Source organism: Anomalospiza imberbis, chromosome 22 (assembly GCF_031753505.1).
Source record: "Anomalospiza imberbis isolate Cuckoo-Finch-1a 21T00152 chromosome 22, ASM3175350v1, whole genome shotgun sequence".
NCBI lineage: Eukaryota > Metazoa > Chordata > Aves > Passeriformes > Viduidae > Anomalospiza > Anomalospiza imberbis.
This window is the reverse complement of record NC_089702.1, coordinates 5,609,421-5,626,012: the sequence shown is the minus strand read 5'-3', so window position 1 is coordinate 5,626,012 and position 16,592 is coordinate 5,609,421. Positions and strand designations below refer to the sequence as shown.

The following is a 16,592-nucleotide window of genomic DNA, read 5'->3' as shown; positions in this document are numbered from 1 at the left end:
TGAGCCTGGGGCCTTTGGAGCCTGAGGAAGCTCCGGCTTCCATCCTCTTCCTCCAAGAGCCACCATCCTCCTCCAGGGGCCATCTTCCTCCTCCAGGAATCATCATCTTCCTCCAAGAACCCTCCTGCTCCAGGAATCATCATCTTCCTCCAGGAACCCCCATCCTCTTCCAGAACCATCTTCCTCCTCCAGGAACCATCATCCTCCAGGAGCCATCCTCCTCCAGGAACCACCACCCTCATCCAAGAACCTTCCTTCTCCTCCTCCAGGAGCCTCCATCCTCTTCTTCCTCCAGGAACCTCCATCCTCCTCCTCCTCCTCCTCCTCCTCCTCCTCCAGGAACCTCCATCCTCCTCCTCCAGGAACCTCCATCCTCTTCCTCCTCCTCCTCCTCCAGGAGCCTCCATCCTCCTCCTCCTCCTCCTCCAGGAGCCTCCATCCTCCTCCTCCAGGAACCTCCATCCTCTTCCTCCTTCTCCTCCTCCAGGAGCCTCCATTCTCTTCTTCCTCCAGGACCCTCCATCCTCCTCCTCCTCCTCCTCCTCCTCCTCCAGGAGCCTCCATCCTCTTCCTCCTCCTCCTCCTCCAGGAGCCTCCATCCTCCTCCTCCTCTTCCTCCTCCTCCTCCTCCAGGAGCCTCCATCCTCCTCCTGCAGGCCCAGAGGACCCCGCTCTCCTGCCCAGGACCTCGCCTCCACTCCAGGCTAACAGGAGCTGCCTCCTCCACCTCCAGCCCCAAACCTCTGCCAGATCCTTCAAAGCCCCCGGAGCGCCCGGCGCGGGGAACCAACGGTCACTTACCCACCCGAGGTGCTGGCAACGCCCTCCACGCTCCCAGTCCTGGGCTCAGGGCTCTGGCTGAGCCTCTCTTCTGCAGGTGGAGGCCAAAATAAACCCAGAACCTGCTCCAGAACCTTCTCCAAAGCTCTAACCTGGCTCAGGGCTCACCTTCCCTCCGTGTCCTGCTCTACCTGGTCACTCATCACTGGAGGAAAGGGAGCAAGGTAAAGATTAAAAAAAAGGAAAAAAAAAATTTACAAAAAAATTTTAAAAATCAGGATTATAAATCTAAAATTTTATTGAGACAAAAAAAAAATCGAAACAAACAAACAAAAAAAAAACCAAAATAAAAACTGGACAGAGCTCGGTATGAAGTTAAAATCCAAACACGAACTTTTACATTTGCACACGGATTTTTGCACAGGAACCCAAACACATGCTCATAAAAAAGGTTTGTACAATGCACGTCGAGATCCCACCCCTGGAGTCACTTAAATAGTTCAGGATTTGGGAAATAAATCTGATTTCGAAAATGAAAAAAACCCCCCCGAGGGTCTGGGAAAGCAGCTCCCAACCTCGCTTTGGGGAGAAATTGGGATTGACTGGATTTTCCCTTGTGCTGCTGTTGGTTCCTCTCCCTCCCACATTCCCCCCCTGCTGGCAGGAAAATCCAGAGTGGGCAAAAGAACAAGTGGTCAGAAATTCAGGAAATATCTTTTTTTTTTTTTTTTTTTTTTTTTTTTTGGGGGGGGATTTTTTCCCCCCCACAATTTGGAGAAATAGCACCTTAGAACGGAAAAAAAAAAAAGGGTTAAAAAGGCAATAAAAGGGTTAAAATCCACCTTCCCCCCCTTCCCCTTACAATGCACGTGTCAGGAGTGGCAGTTCTGCTGCAGGACGATACAGAATCACAAAGTTGCATTTTCACAAAGTCTCCCCTTCGTCCCCTCCCACCCCAAAAATTCCCTCCCCCTTTCCCCCAAAAATTGCCCCTAAAAATCGCTCGGGGATTAGCTCCGGAGATTTCGGACATTCACAGTTTCAGTGTCTCTGTCCCCAGTTCTGGCAGCAATTCTGGGATCTTCTCCCTCTCTCCCTTAATATTTTTTTATATTTTTTTTAATACATTGTTTTTCTTTACTGAATTCAAGGTTTTTTTTTAGAAAAATGACCGAGTTCAGGTTCTTTTTTTTTTTTTTTTTTAAAAAAAAAAACAACCCCAAAAATATGGAAACAACCTGGGAATGTCATCACCAAACCTCCTTGATTAAAAGTGACTGAATTCCCCCCAAAATTCCTCCCTTCCCTCCCAAAGGGCAACACCAGGAAATAGCAAAAAAAAAAAAAAAGAAAAAAAAAAAAAAACAAAAGGGAAAAAAAAAAAAAGATAAAAAAAGGAAAATAAAAGTCCGAATCAAAAGACCTACACACATGCTACGCCTTAAAAATGCCGAGTTAACACTACTGGGGACAAGGCTGGGGGCTGTGGGATGGGCTTTGGGGGAAGCAGGATCCATCTGCATTCCCAGTCCCAGTCCCAGTCCCCAGCCCGGCCATCCCGGCGAGTCCTTCACGGAAGGGGCTTTGCTTCCGCTCCCACTGCTTTGAGACCCCTCCCCACCCCAAAATTCCCACCCGACCCCAAGCTTTCCATATCCCCCTTGATTCTCCCTCCCCCCCTCCCCGATGGAATCTGGAATTCCATGGGATTCTGCTGGGAACCTGGACACGGCAGGGAGCAGAGGAGTGGCTGCAGGGCACAGAAACCGGGCTGGGGGGGCTCTTCCAAGGGCACCTCCAAACCCCTCCTTTGCTCACACCCCACGGAAGTTCGGATCGTCTTCCCAAAAAAACCCCGAAAGCTGCCCGAGGAGGGGACAACCAGGGCTTAGTTCTTGTCCTCCTTCTTGTCATCGTCCTCTGAGGGGTAGGAGTGCCATGTCAACCTCTCCTCGTAGAACGAGATCACCACCTGCGGGCACTTGATGTTGGCTTCCTTGGCGGGCACCAGGTCGGCCTCGTCCGAGTTCTTCCTGTGAGGGAGAGGAGAGGAAAGGAAGTCAGGGAGGGGGAACAGGAGGAATGGGGGAGCAGCAGGAGAATGGCATTCCTGAGGGGCTCTGGATGTCCCAAAGACCCCTAATCCCTGACCCTAAACCCTAACCCCTAACTCTTAAAGCCTAACCCTGAACCCTAAACTGAACCCCGGACCCAACCCCAAATCCCTGACCGTTCCCTGGGATCAGAGCCTCATGTCCCACCCTGTGCAGACCCAGAAGGTCCCTCCTGATCCCCCTTTTCTCCAGGACCAACATTCCCACTCCCTCAGCAGCTCCTGGAGCTCCAAACCCTTCCCTGGCCACGCTCCAGCCTCTCCAGAAGCGGACACGGCACAGAGGGACAATCCCCGATCCCACGCAGTTCCTGATGCCATGGGTGCAGTGGGATGATCCCCTGGGAATCAGGGAGGAGGCGCCAGCCCCCCGCAGCCCTCACCACTTCATCAGGAACATCAGCTCCCCGCTGGAATCCGTGGCTCCGATGATTCGCTCCGGCTCGAAGCCTCGGGCGAAGCCTCGCGGTTTCTCCGACTGGGAAAAGGGGGGGAAAAAAGGGAGAAAATTCCATTTGTGAATCCCCAGAGTGACATTCCCGGCTCTGGGATGGGCAGGGAGGATCAGGCTGGAGCTCCGGGGATGTGGGGATGTTCCCAGGGCTCCAGGAGAGCTGGGAATGTTCAGCTGGAGAAGGCAAGGATCCAGGGAGAGCTGGAGAGGGACTGGGAGAAGGGATGGAGGGACAGGACACAGGGAACTGGTTAAACTGGGAAGGGGCAGGGAACAGACTGGGAAAGCAAACTGGGAAACTTGGCAAGCCAAGCTCAGCCATCACCTCCTTCCTCCTTCCCAAACCTCCAGCCTCCCGCTCCTTGAAAAACCCCCTTGGAATGGCTTTTCCAGGGACCAAAAAATGGCTTTTCCAGGGATTTTCCTCAGAATCCTTTTTCCAGGATCCCACTCCAGCCTCACCTCTTCCTTCTTTTTCTTTGGTTTGCTCTCCTCCCCTTTGTCCTCCGTGTCCGACTCGGCCTTGCGCTTGCTGCCCTCGGATTTCTCGCTCTCGTGGGCGGTTTTCTGGGATTGCAGGAATTCCGCGATCAGGTCCGGGCAATCCAGGTTCTCCTCGGGCTCCCAGGTGTTGTCCTCGCTGCCAGCAAACACAAATCCCTCATTTTTCCCAGTTTTCCCAGAAAACCCCGGATGTGACATCACCGTGATGCTGGGGAGGCGGAATTTGGGACGTTTGGACTGATCCAGGTGGGAACGCTGGATCCAATTCCCAGATCCCGACCTCCCCATGGACATTCCCCTTGCTGGGTCATAGATCCTCTGGGATATTTATCCAGCTCTTCATCCCAGAGTTTTTCTCAGCTTCCACAGCTGTTTAGGGAATCAGAAATTCCTGAAAATCCATCCAGTACTGGCTGGGAAAACTCTGGATTCAGAGCTGGGAAAATCCTGGAGGAAAGGGAGGAAATTCCCTTCTCAGGAGAGAATTCCTTGGATCCCACACTGGGATTGAGGGGGGAAATCCCTCCAGGATCTGTTTCCAGGTCAGAATGGGATTTCCCACCCTGGCACACTGGGATTTTCCAGGATTTTCTCTCCCTGCTCTGCTGGAGCTCCTTGGAAACACTGGGATTTTCCTTGGGAACATGGGAATTTTCCCACCCTGTAACACTGGGATTTTCCTTAGAAGCACTGGGATATTCTCACCCTGGAACACTGGGATTTTCGCATCCAGGATTTTCTCTCCCTGCCCTGCCGGAGTTCCTTGGGAACACTGGGATTTTCCTACCCTGGAACACTGGGATTTTCCTTGGGAACACTGGGATTTTCTCATCCAGGATTTTCTCTCCCTGCCTTGCCAGAGTTCCTTGGGAACACTGGGATTTTCCTTGGGAACACTGGGATTTTCCTACCCTGGAACACCGGGATTTTCCTTGGGAACACTGGGATTTTCCTTGGGAACACTGGGATTTTCCTACCCTGGAACACTGGGATTTTCCTACCCTGGAACACTGGGATTTTCCTTGGGAACACTGGGGTTTTCCTTGGGAACACTGGGGTTTTCCCATCCAGGATTTTCTCTCCCTGCCCTGCCGGAGTTCCTTGGGAACACTGGGATTCTCCCCTTGTCCTCTCGCTCTCCCTGGCAGGACAAACCCCCAGGACCGCCCCCCCCCCCCCCGCCCCAGCTCCCGTTTCTCCCGGGAAAGCCACGGATCCGGGCGGGAACTACTCACTCGGAGAAGCCCTTCCACTTGAGCAGATATTCCACCTTTCCCTTGACCACGCGCCGATCCAGGACCTTTTCCACCACGTACTCCTCCTCCTCCTCCTCCAGCACCTCTTCCACCTTTTTCTTGTTCTGCTTTTTTCCCATTGTGCTGGCCAGCTTCTCCGCTTTCCCGGGCTGCTGCAGGGGGGGAAGATCCCGGATGTGGCGTCACCGGGATGTTGGGAATGTCGGGATGCACAATTCGGGATGTTTGGCCTGATCCAGGTGGGATTGTGTTTCACTCTCAGGAGAGAATTCCTTGGATCCCACACTGGGATTGAGGGGGGAAATCCCTCCAGGATCTGTTTCCAGGTCGGAATGGGATTTCCCACCCTGGCACACTGGGATTTTCCAGGATATTCTCTCCCTGCCCTGCTGGAGCTCCTTGGGAACACTGGGATTTTCCTTGGGAACACTGGGATTTTCCTACCCTGGAACACTGGGATTTTCCTTGGGAACATGGGAATTTTCCCACCCTGGCACACTGGGATTTTTCAGGATATTCTCTCCCTGCCCTGCTGGAGCTCCTTGGGAACACTGGGATTTTCCCTGGGATGGGAAATCCTTGGGAACACTGGGATTTTCCCCTCCCAGGTATTCACCCTGCCCCACTGCAGCTCCTTGGCAAAACTGGGATATTCCCACCAAAAACAGGGAAAAAAGCTGGGATCAGGGAAGAATCCAGGTGGGAATTCCCAGAGCAATCCCAGTGGATTTACACCAGGATTTTGACACAAAAATTTGGATTTTTGCCTTCCCCACTCTTTAATTTCAGCAATTCCATACAATTTTATTTTTTCCCAAAAGCTGCTCCTGATTTTTTTTCCAGCCTTTCCCAAATTTTCCCAGTTCATTCCTGACCTCCCAGAGCTGCCCTTCAGCCCTTGGGAAAAGTGGGATTTTCCCATCCAGGATTTTCTCTCCCTGCCTTGCCTGGGATGGGAAATCCTGGGGAAAACTGGGATTTCTATGAACTCCAGGGGTTTGTACGGACTCAAATTCCATCAGTTGTTATTCCCAATTAATCCCAGGGCACATTCCCAGATCCCGGCCTCTCCGTGGTCATTCCCTTGCTGGATCATGGATACTCTGGGATATTTATCCAGCTCTTCTCCCCACAGCTGTTTAGGGAATCAAAACTTCCTGAAATTCCATCCAGTGCTGGCTGGGAAAACTCTGGATTCAGAGCTGGGAATATTCTGGATTCAGAGCCAGGAAATCCCTGGATCCCGAGATGGGAAAAGCCTGGATTCTGATCATTTTGGGGCATTTTGGGGGGCATTTTGGGATCCATTTTTCCCAGATTCCCACAAGGAATTCCCAAGGGCTGCAGGGCTGCATTCCAAGCCCATTCCCGGTTTTTTGGGGGGATTTCCCAGCGGCTGGAGCAGCCCCAGCTGAATTCCGTGGATTCCAGGAGCCCGACCCTCCCCTCTCAATTCCCTGAGGAATTTCGGGATGTATCCCTGTTCTTTTCCCGCATTTCCAGCCTGTTTCACAGCAAACCCCAGAGTTATCCCGCCAGAATCCCAGTTTTTTTCCTGGGACCCCTCAGTTCTGTAGGAACACACGGGAGCTGCTTCCAAACCCATCCCTGGCGTCCCCCCCATCTGCATTCCAGGGAGAAGTCCCTTTTTCTCGCCCCCCAAGTCCCCCACGGGACACAGGGAAGATTCCCGGGATAACCCCGCCTCCAAACCCGCTTTTTTCCTGGGAAAAGCTTTCCCAGCTCCTTCTCCAGACACCCAAATCCCGCTGGGATTCCGAAAACGTTTTCCAGCTCCCAAAAATCCCAGAGCTTTGGCTGCCCCAGCTCCCGAAATTCCAGCAAAACTCCCCCAAACCAGCCCCTCCTCCCTTCCCAGCACATTCCCGACCCCAGCTCCGCCCCAAATTCCCGAACTTCCTTCCAAGCCCGGATTCCCGGGATTTTTCCTGCTTCCCGCCAAAAGCCGACGCTTGTCCCTCCCGGATCCCGCTCCCTGCCCGATTCCCGCTTTTCCATCGACATCCCCTCCCCTCATTCCAAGGGGGTTTGAAAGCCCCGTCCCCCCAAATCCCATTTTCCCTTCACAATTCCCCCTTTTCCTCCACAAATCCCAATTTTTCCCTCACAAATTCCCCTTTTCCCCTCGCAATTCCCTTTCCCTCACAAATGCCACTTTCCCCCTCATAAATCCCATTTTTTCCCTCACAAACCCCACTTTTTCTCTCACAATTCCCCTTTTTCCTCCACAAATCCCAAATTTTTCTCTCATAAATCCCACTTTTCCCCCCTCACAAACCCCCCCTTCTCTCTCCCCTCAAACTCCACTTTTCTCCCTGGTAAAATCCCACTTTCTTCCCCCCCCAATCCCACTTTTTCCCCTCACAAAATCCATTTTCCTCGCCCCCAAAATCCCCTTCTCTCCCTCGAAAATCCCACTTTTTCCCCCCTAAGAAAACCCACTTCCACCCCGTAGCTGCCCATTTTCCCAACGTCTCTCCCCCCATGGGATCTACCTCACCCCAAAACTCCCGGACCCCAAAACTCCCCTTTCCCCCGTGCAGCTCCTTTTTGGGATCACAGCCCCACCGGCACCCCCAGAACCCCTCTCCCAACATTTCACACATCCCATCCCACTGATTCCGCTTTCCCATCGCCCCAAACCCATCCCATCACTGACCCCATCCCAAAACCCATCCCTACACTGACCCCATCCCAAAATCCATCCCTACACTGACCCCATCCTAAAATCCATCCCTACACTGACCCCATCCCAAAACTCATCCCATCACTGACCCCATCCCAAAACCCATCCTATCACTGACCCCATCCCAAAACTCATCCCTACACTGACCCCATCCCAAAATCCATCCCTACACTGACCCCATCCCAAAATCCATCCCATCACTGACCCCATCCCAAAACCCATCCCTACACTGACCCCATCCCAAAACCCATCCTATCACTGACCCCATCCCAAAAAACATCCCTACACTGACCCCATCCCAAAAAACATCCCATCACTGACCCCATCCCAAAACTCATCCCATCACTGACCCCATCCCAAAACTCATCCCATCACTGACCCCATCCCAAAAAACATCCCATCACTGACCCCATCCCAAAAAACATCCCTACACTGACCCCATCCCAAAACCCATCCCTACACTGACCCCATCCCAAAATCCATCCCTACACTGACCCCATCCCAAATTCCATCCCATCACTGACCCCATCCCAAAATCCATCCCATCACTGACCCCAACCCCAAATTCATCCCTACACGGATCCCATCCCAAAACCCATCCCTAAACTGACCGCATCCCAAAATTCATCCCTACACTGACCGCATCCCAAAATCCATCCTATCACTGACCCCATCCTAAAACCCATCCCTACACTGACCCCATCCCAAAACTCATCCCTACACTGACCCCAACCCCAAATCCCCTCCTCAAATCCATTCCTACACTGACCGCATCCCAAAATCCATCCCTACACGGATCCCATCCCAAAACCCATCCCTACACTGACCCCATCCCAAATTCCCTCCTCAGGACCCCCAAACCCATCCCTACTCTGACCCCAACCCCAAATCCCCTCCTCAAATCCATCCCAACACTGACCCCATCCCAAAACCCATCCCTACACTGACCCCATCACCCCAAAATCCCTCCCTACATTGACCCCAGCCCCAAATCCCCTCCTTATCATCCCAGATCCTCACCCCAAACCCATCCCTTCACCGACCCCATCCCCAAACGCCCTCACTGACCCCAGCCCCAAATGCCTCTCTACACTGACCCCAGCCCCAAACCCCCTCCTCAGAATCCCAAATCCCTCTCTATACTGACCTCACCCCAAACCCCCTCCTCAGCACCCCAAAATCCCTCCCTACACCGACCCCATCCCCAAACCCATCCCTACACCGACCCCATCCCCAAACCCCCTCACTGACCCCAGCCCCAAATCCCTCCCTACACTGACCCCAGCCCCAAATCCCTTCCTCAGCACCCCAAACCCATCCCTACACCGACCCCATCCCCAAACCCATCCCTACACGGACCCCATCCCCAAACCCATCCCTACACCGACCCCATCCCCAAACCCCCTCACTGACCCCAGCCCCAAATCCCTCCCTACACTGAGCCCAGCCCAAGCCCCATCCCCAAAGCCCCTCACTGACCCCATCCCCTCCCCGCCCCCCACCCCTCCCAACCCCCCCAGCCCCCCTTTCCCCCTCCCCTCCCCCATCCCCCCTCACCCCCTCCCCTCCCCTCCCCCCACGGCCGCCCCGCCCCCCCTCGCCCCCCTCAGCACCGACCCCCCCCCCCCACGCGGCCAACCGCCGCCGCGCCCCCCCGCAACCCCCCCGCCGCCGGTGCGGGTTCCCCGCTGACCTTGCACAGCCCCGCCGCCGGTGTCCGAGGGAAGGGGCGCGGGGGGCGCGCTCGGGGGTCGGGGGGGGCCCGGGCCTGGCCGCGCTCCGTCCGCCGCCCTGAACAAAAGAGCCCGGCCAGCGCCGCTGCCCGCCGCGCGCACCGCGCCTGCGCCGCGCCCGCGCGGGGCGCGCCGGGAGGTGTAGTCCGCGCCGCCGCCGAGCCGCAGGGCGTTCCGCTGTGGGGCGCGGGGTGTGATGGGAGGTGTAGTCCGTGCAGTGCGGCGGCTCTGCGTGAGGGGCGGCCCGGGATGCTCCGGCCTCTCCGTTCCGCCCGCCGTTAATGAAATAATTAGAGTCATTAACGGTGGGAAAGTCTTCGAGCTCAAGCCGTGACCCAAAAGCGCCTCGTCCCTCAGTCAGAGCCCCGAGCGCCACCTCCAGGGGGCTGTGCCCAACCTGTGCCAGAGCCCAGGGAAGGGTCCCGCTTATGGGCTCCATGCATAATCTTATTTAGGGAATCTTGGAATCGCTCGGGCTGGAAAAGCCCTCCAAGATCGCCAAGTCCAACCCTTCCCCCAGCACTGCCATGCCACCGCTGAGCCGTGTCCCCCAAGGGCCGCTTCCTCGTGTTTTTGGGGACGGGGACTCCAGCACCGCCCCGGGCAGCTGCGCCAGTGCTGTATTCCCATTTCCAGGGAGAAATTCCTGCTGACGCCCAAGCCGAGGCCGCTCCCTTTCCCCCTGTCCCCGTCCCCGGGAAGCAGAGCCTGACCCCCACAGCTGCCCCGTCTATCAGGGACTTGTGGAGAGCCAGAAGGTCCCTCCTGATCCCTCTTTTCTCCAGGATAAACACCCCCAGCTCCCTCAGGCCCTCCACGCCCCCTCCTTGTCCCAGGGCGGGGGTGGTGCCTGGGACTACAGCGGCGCCCGAACTACAACTCCCAGCATGCTCCGCACCGGAAGTTCCTGCACGGCCCGCTCTATAAAAGCGCGCGGCGCCGCCGCCGCTTAAAGGGGCCGCGGGCTGTGCGAGGTGAGGGGGCCCCGAGGGAAGGGCGCAGATTCGGGGCATCCCCGGGTCCCCTCGGGGCGCCCCGGTGTCCCCAGGCCCCCGGGAGGCGGCGGCGGCGGCGCTGGGCCGGGCCGGGCCGGGCCGGGCCGGCCCGGCCTCACCCCCGCTCCGCGGCCTGTCCCGGCGGGGCCGGCCCGGGGCTCGCCCTCAGCGAGCCCGGAGCTCGGCCGTGGGCTCGGGCCGCGGCCCCGGTCCCTGCGCCGAGAATTCCCGCAGCAGCCTCGGGAGCTGCCCCCGCGGCGTTCCCCGGGCGGCGCGGGAAAGGAAGAAATGGGATTCATCCCCGCTTTTCCCTGGGCTTTTGGGACTCGTTGCGGTCGCCGGCCGCGGCCTCTCCCGGCCCGGGCTCGGGCCCCGGCCCCGAGGAATCTTTTCCTTCCCTGCAAAGGCGAAACAGCCTCGGGAATTCCCCCCGCGGTGTTTTCCAGGCGGCGTGGGAAAGGAATAGTTGGGATTCGTTCCCGTTTTCCCTGCTTTTCCCGGGGTTTTGGGCCTCGTCGTGCTGCGGGACGTCCCCGGGAGGGGGAATGGGGTGGGATGAGGAATCCTTTTCTTCCCTGGAAGGCAAAAGATCCTGCAAAAGAATTCCTGAAAAAAAACCACTTCCGATGTTTTAGTGTGCCCAGAGAAAATGGGGAATAAATGGGGTTTATGAACATCCTCAGGAACTCACCTGCCACAGGGAAAAGCGGGAATAACTGGGATTCATTCCTGTTTTTCTGGCTCTGGAGGGTTTTCCATGGATGGGAATGAGGATTTCTGCTGTTCCAGAGGGTTGGGAAAGGTTTTCAGGGATGGGTCAGGATAAAAGATAAGGAGCCCGAGATAACAATGAGCGCTTTCCCTGGCAGGATTTTCCCTGGAAATGAGGAATTTCCCTGGAATTCTCTCCTTGAACCCAAATCCCGGGCAGGTGAGAGGCAGCAGAGCCTTGGAAAACCCCGAATTTGAGGAAAATAACCCCAAACTGGGAATCCCAGAGCACCTTAAACTGAAGCTTTTCCCAAATTCTGGGGATTTCCAGTCATCCCAAAAACTCCTGTATCCCAGAATTCTGGGGGATGCAGAATCCGTGGAAAACCCACAGAATGGATTTCTCAAAATCCCTTTTTTTTTATTCCCAGATGTTTCCAGCTGGGCTCTGGCTCTAGGATGTTGGAGAACCGAGAGGAAGTGAGGAGCAGTCCTGGTTGATTCCCAAATTCTGGAATCGGGGCGAGTGGAATCCTTGGGAATTCCATCTCCGTGGATAATTCCTGGGAGTCCATGGGGCTGAGTCCAGGGCCAGCCGGGAGTGGGAATGGGAATGTCTGGAAATGCAGGGATGGGAAACGGGAATGTCTGGAAAAGCAGGAATGGGAATATCCGGAGCCCTCAGTCCCATTCCCAGGAAGCTGGAAAAGCAGGAATGGGGTGGATCCCTGATCCCAGAGCCCCTGATCCCGTTCCAGGACAGCAGGGCCGGGTGGATCCCTGATCCCGATCCCGGTGTCCCGCAGGAGCTGACCACGGTGCGGGTGCAGGATCCGCGCGTGCAGAACGAGGGCTCCTGGAATTCCTACGTGGATTACAAGATCTTCCTGCACGTGAGCCGGGAGCGGGACACGGAGGGGACGGGATCGGGATCAGCCCTGGGAGAGGCTCCGGAGCGGGATTGTCCCGAGCCACGGAAGGGAATCCTCAGGATCCTGTCCTGGGTTGGCTCCCGGATCCGGCATCGAGGGGATCCCGCAGAGACGGAGATCCTGATCCTCGATCCCAGGGATAATTCCCATGGAGAATTCCCATCCTGGATCCCTCAGTGACTGAGATCCAGCCCCTTGATCCCATGGATGATTCCCATCCTGGATTCCTCAGCCCCTGAGCTCTGTCCAGGCAGATCCAGCCCCTTGATCCCAGGGAAGATTCCCAGGGATCATTCCCACCCTGGATCCTCAGATCCAGCCCTCAGTTGTGTGGATGATTCCCAGAGATCAATCCCAGCGATCATTCCCATCCTGGATCCCTCAGCCCTCAATTCCCAGTGATCTCTCCCCAGTGATCCCTCCCATGCTCATTCCCAAAGATCCCTTCCAGTGATCCCTCCCAGGATCATTCACAGTGATCTCTCCCAGTGATCCTTCCCAGGGTTATTCCCAGGGATCCCTCCCAGGGTCATTCCCAGTGATTCCCCCCATGTTCCCTCCCAGCGATCCTTCTCCAGATCCTGCCCAGGGATCCCTCCCTGCGATCCCACCCAGTGATCCCTCCCCGGGATCCCTCCCAGCGATCCTTCTCCAGATCCCACCCAGGGATCCCTCCCCGGGATATCTCCCTGGGATCCCCCCCGGGATCCCTCCCACCCCGCTGCTTTTCCCAGACCAACAGCAAGGCCTTCACCGCCAAGACCTCGTGCGTGCGGCGCCGCTACCGCGAGTTCGTGTGGCTGCGGCGGCAGCTCCAGCGCAACGCCGGCCTGGTGTAAGAGCCCCGGGATTCCGCCCCCGCTGCCGGCATCTGCGGCCGCCCGCGGCCCAAAGTCCCAAAGTTTTCCCCCCGTTTTCCCAGGCCGGTGCCCGAGCTGCCGGGAAAATCCGCGTTTTTCGTGGGAAGCACGGATGAGTTCATCGAGAGGCGGCGGCGGGGGCTGCAGCACTTCCTGGAGAGGTGGGAGCGGAGCTGGGGGTTGGGGATGTTTGGGATTGCTTGGGATTTGCGATGGTTTGGGATATTTGGGATTATTTGGGGTTTGTGATTATTTGGGGTTTGGGATGTTTGGGGCTTGGGATATTTGGCATATTTGGGGTTTGGGGATATTTAGGATTTGGGGTTTGGGATATTTGGGATTTGGCATTTGGGATATTTGGGGTTTGGGGGCTGCGATTTGGGAAGGGCTGAGGGGAGGGTTCAGTGCCCAGGGGTGGCCGGGAGGTGGCAGCAGGGAGGGCTGGGTGACCCTGGTGACCGTCCCTGCTGTCCCCCTGCTTGTCCCCCTGCTGTCCCTGCTGTCCCTCGTGTCCCCCTGCTTGTCCCCCTGCTGTCCCTCATGTCCCCCTGCTGTCCCTGCTGTCCCTGCTTGTCCCCCTGCTTGTCCCCCTGCTTGTCCCCCTGCTTGTCCCCCTGCTTGTCCCCCTGCTTGTCCCCCTGCTGTCCCCCTGCTGTCCCCCTGCTGTCCCCGCTTGTCCCCCTGCTTGTCCCCCTGCTTGTCCCCCTGCTGTCCCCCTGCTGTCCCCCTGCTGTCCCTGCTGTCCCCCTGCTGTCCCTCGTGTCCCCCTGCTTGTCCCCCTGCTTGTCCCCCTCCTGTCCCCCTGCTGTCCCTCGTGTCCCCCTGCTTGTCCCCCTCCTGTCCCCCTCCTGTCCCCCTGCTGTCCCTGCTGTCCCTGCTGTCCCTGCTGTCCCTCGTCTCCCCCTGCTGTCCTCGCTGTCCTTCCTCCCTCTCTGCCCAGGGTGGGAGGTGCCAGCAGAGGTGACCTGTCCATGTCCCCAGGGTGGGAGGTCACAAGGTGCCAGCGGAGGTGACCGTGTCCCTGCAGGGTGGGAGGTGCCAGCAGGGGTGACGTGCCCGTGTCCCTGTGTCCCCAGGGTGGTGCAGAGCGCCGTGCTGCTCTCCGACAGCCGCCTGCACCTGTTCCTGCAGAGCCAGCTGCCCGTGCCGGCCATCGAGGCCTGCGTGCAGGGCCGGGGCCCGCACTCGGTCACCGAGGCCATCCTGCACTACGCCATGGCCGGCCGCGCCTGGGGACAGCGCGAGGACAGCCCGGGGCTGGCCGCAGCCGGGTGAGGGGACAGCGCGGGGCTGGCCCGGGGACAGCGCGGGGACAGCGCGGGGCTGGCCGCAGCCGGGTGAGGGGACAGCCCGGGGCTGGCCCGGGGACAGCACGGGGACAGCGTGGGGCTGGCCGCAGCCGGGTGAGGGGACAGCGCGGGGCTGGCCCGGGGACAGCACGGGGACAGCGCGGGGCTGGCCGCAGCCGGGTGAGGGGACAGCCCGGGGACAGCGCGGCCTGCAGGGGAAGGACCTGCTCCGGGCCGGGCATCCCGGGCTGGGATTGTGCCGTGGGAAACGGACACGGGACACGGGGAGCAGCCTGGGGCAGCCCTGGGACCTCGGTGTGGATCCCAGGGCATTCCCAGCTCCTCCCTGTGGATCCCAGGGCATTCCCAGCTCCTCCCTGTGGATCCCAGGGCATTCCCCGCTGCTCCCTGTGGATCCCAGGGCACTCCCAGCTGCTCCCTGTGGATCCCAGGGCATTCCCAGCTCCTCCCTGTGGATCCCAGGGCATTCCCAGCTGCTCCCTGTGGATCCCAGGGCATTCCCAGCTCCTCCCAGAGCACTCCCAGCTCCTCCCTGTGTATCCCGGGACAGGGGAGCCCAGGCCAGGGGGTTGGAATGTCCCTGGGGGGTGGGAACATCCCCCTTTTCCAGCTGGGATGGAGCTGTCCGGAGGGGGGGCTGTGCCCAGGAAATCCCGACATTCCCTGGATAATTCCCTTTTCCTGCTCTTTTCCAGCTGTGCCAGCCTGGGGAGCGCCCAGGGCTGCCTGGAGAGCTTCCCCTACTGGAGTGACTTCAGCACGGACGAGGCACGGCCGGAGAGCCCGGAGAGTCCGGCTGGACAGCGAGTGACCCCTCTGGATAGCCCGGAGAGTCCGGCTGGACAGCGAGTGACCCCTCTGGATAGCCCGGAGAGTCCGGCCGGACAGCGAGTGACCCCTCTGGACAGCCCGGAGAGTCCGGCCGGACAGCGAGTGACCCCTAAGGAGAGCCTGGGACTCCCGGAATTCCCAGCTGGACACTGAGTGACCCCTCTGGACACCCCCAGGCCCCGCAGCCCTCGCTGGGAGAGGGATCAGCGCAGAGCCACTGGGATGGCCGGACTGGATGCACTGGGAGCACTGGGAGTGTGGCCCCAGCTGTGGCCGAGCTCTTTCCCAGCACATTCCTGATATTCCCTGATATTCCCAGCAGTGTTTTCTTCACTCTGCTCCTGCTCAAATCCCTCTGGAATCCCCAAACTGGGCTCAGGTCCCCCTGGAATCCCCAAACTCGGCTTAGATCCCCTGGGAATCCCCAAACTGGGCTCAAATCCCTAAACTGGGCACAAATCCCCCTGGAATCCCCAAACTGGGACAATCTGAGCAGAGCTTCCCACTGGGAAAAGGGAGGGATGGGGCTGGAGTCTGTGTCCCCTTCCCTCTGGAATTCCAGGGATTTTTGGGAAAGCGGGAGCAGCTGGGGTGGTTTTGGTGTCTTCCCCTCCCTCAGCACTTGGTGTGGGCAGGAAATAAAAATAAATAAAAATAAAATAAATGAAATTCAGACGGAAGTGGAGGAGCTTTTCCGGGTTCTGCCGGGCTCGGGGGTGGGAGAAGCGCCGGGAGTTTCGGGATTTTGGGAATTCTTCACCCCCAGCCAGGGCTCGGGGTGGGTTTTGGGGAGGTTTTGGCTCCAGGGAAGGCCCGGGAATGTTGGGAATCCCTTGGAGGGGCAGCAGAAATGGCAGGAGGAGTTATGGGACTCGAGTGCAGCTGTGATTGGCTGAGCCTCTCATTAATATGCACGAGAGTCATTAATATTCATGATGCATCGCTGCCATGGCACAGATGTGCCCGGGATCTGATCCAAATCTAGGGATCCACTTGGAATCCAGGGATCTGCTCGGAATCCAGGGATCCACTCCAAACCCAGAGACCCACCCAGATTCTTTGGATCAGCTCGGAATCCAGGGATCTGCTCTGAATCCAGGGATCTACTCTGAATCCATGGGTCCACTCTGTGCCCAGGGATCCACTCCAGAGGGCTTGGAGCCAAATTCCAGAGGGATCTGAGCCCAGTTTGGGAATTCCAGAGGGATTGGGGCCGGCAGGGCCCTACCACCGTCTATCGGCCCCGCAGCCAAGTGCGGGAGAGGAGGGAGACCCGGAGCAGCAGGAAAAGCAGGAGGAGGATGTGCTGGATTCACCCTCACGGCAAAGGGGCCGTTCCCTTTTTGACCATTCCCAGCCATTCCCGACCATTCCCGATAATTTCTGATCATTCCCGACCATTCCCA

At 57.9% G+C, this 16,592-nt stretch overlaps 3 protein-coding genes across 5 annotated transcripts in view; 1 reads left to right on the top strand and 2 right to left on the bottom strand.

Moving 5' to 3' along the window:
- Nucleotides 1-16,592, bottom strand: part of MRPL10 (mitochondrial ribosomal protein L10) — a 112,967-nt gene that overhangs the window by 84,730 nt on the left and 11,645 nt on the right. The window lies entirely within an intron of this gene.
- Nucleotides 1,041-9,663, bottom strand: CBX1 (chromobox 1). Of its 2 annotated transcripts, none has more exons than XM_068212005.1 (5): nucleotides 9,508-9,663; nucleotides 5,087-5,259; nucleotides 3,810-3,987; nucleotides 3,277-3,371; nucleotides 1,041-2,813 (listed from the first exon to the last, which is right to left on the bottom strand). In XM_068212005.1, the coding sequence occupies exons 2-5, from the start codon at nucleotides 5,224-5,226 to the stop codon at nucleotides 2,669-2,671; spliced, it is 558 nt and encodes a 185-aa protein (XP_068068106.1). In that variant the 5' UTR covers nucleotides 5,227-5,259; nucleotides 9,508-9,663; the 3' UTR covers nucleotides 1,041-2,668. The 2 variants fall into 2 exon arrangements, with proteins under 2 accessions (XP_068068106.1, XP_068068107.1); XM_068212006.1 differs by having other exon boundaries at nucleotides 5,087-5,256; nucleotides 9,508-9,655.
- Nucleotides 10,429-15,865, top strand: SNX11 (sorting nexin 11). 2 transcript variants are annotated; one of them, XM_068211987.1, is made up of 8 exons: nucleotides 10,429-10,521; nucleotides 11,412-11,473; nucleotides 11,685-11,733; nucleotides 12,060-12,146; nucleotides 12,920-13,020; nucleotides 13,108-13,206; nucleotides 14,122-14,316; nucleotides 15,051-15,865. In XM_068211987.1, the coding sequence occupies exons 3-8, from the start codon at nucleotides 11,713-11,715 to the stop codon at nucleotides 15,337-15,339; spliced, it is 792 nt and encodes a 263-aa protein (XP_068068088.1). In that variant the 5' UTR covers nucleotides 10,429-10,521; nucleotides 11,412-11,473; nucleotides 11,685-11,712; the 3' UTR covers nucleotides 15,340-15,865. The 2 variants fall into 2 exon arrangements, 1 of the variants encoding a protein (XP_068068088.1); XR_011005757.1 differs by having other exon boundaries at nucleotides 10,433-10,521; nucleotides 14,122-14,382; nucleotides 15,051-15,169.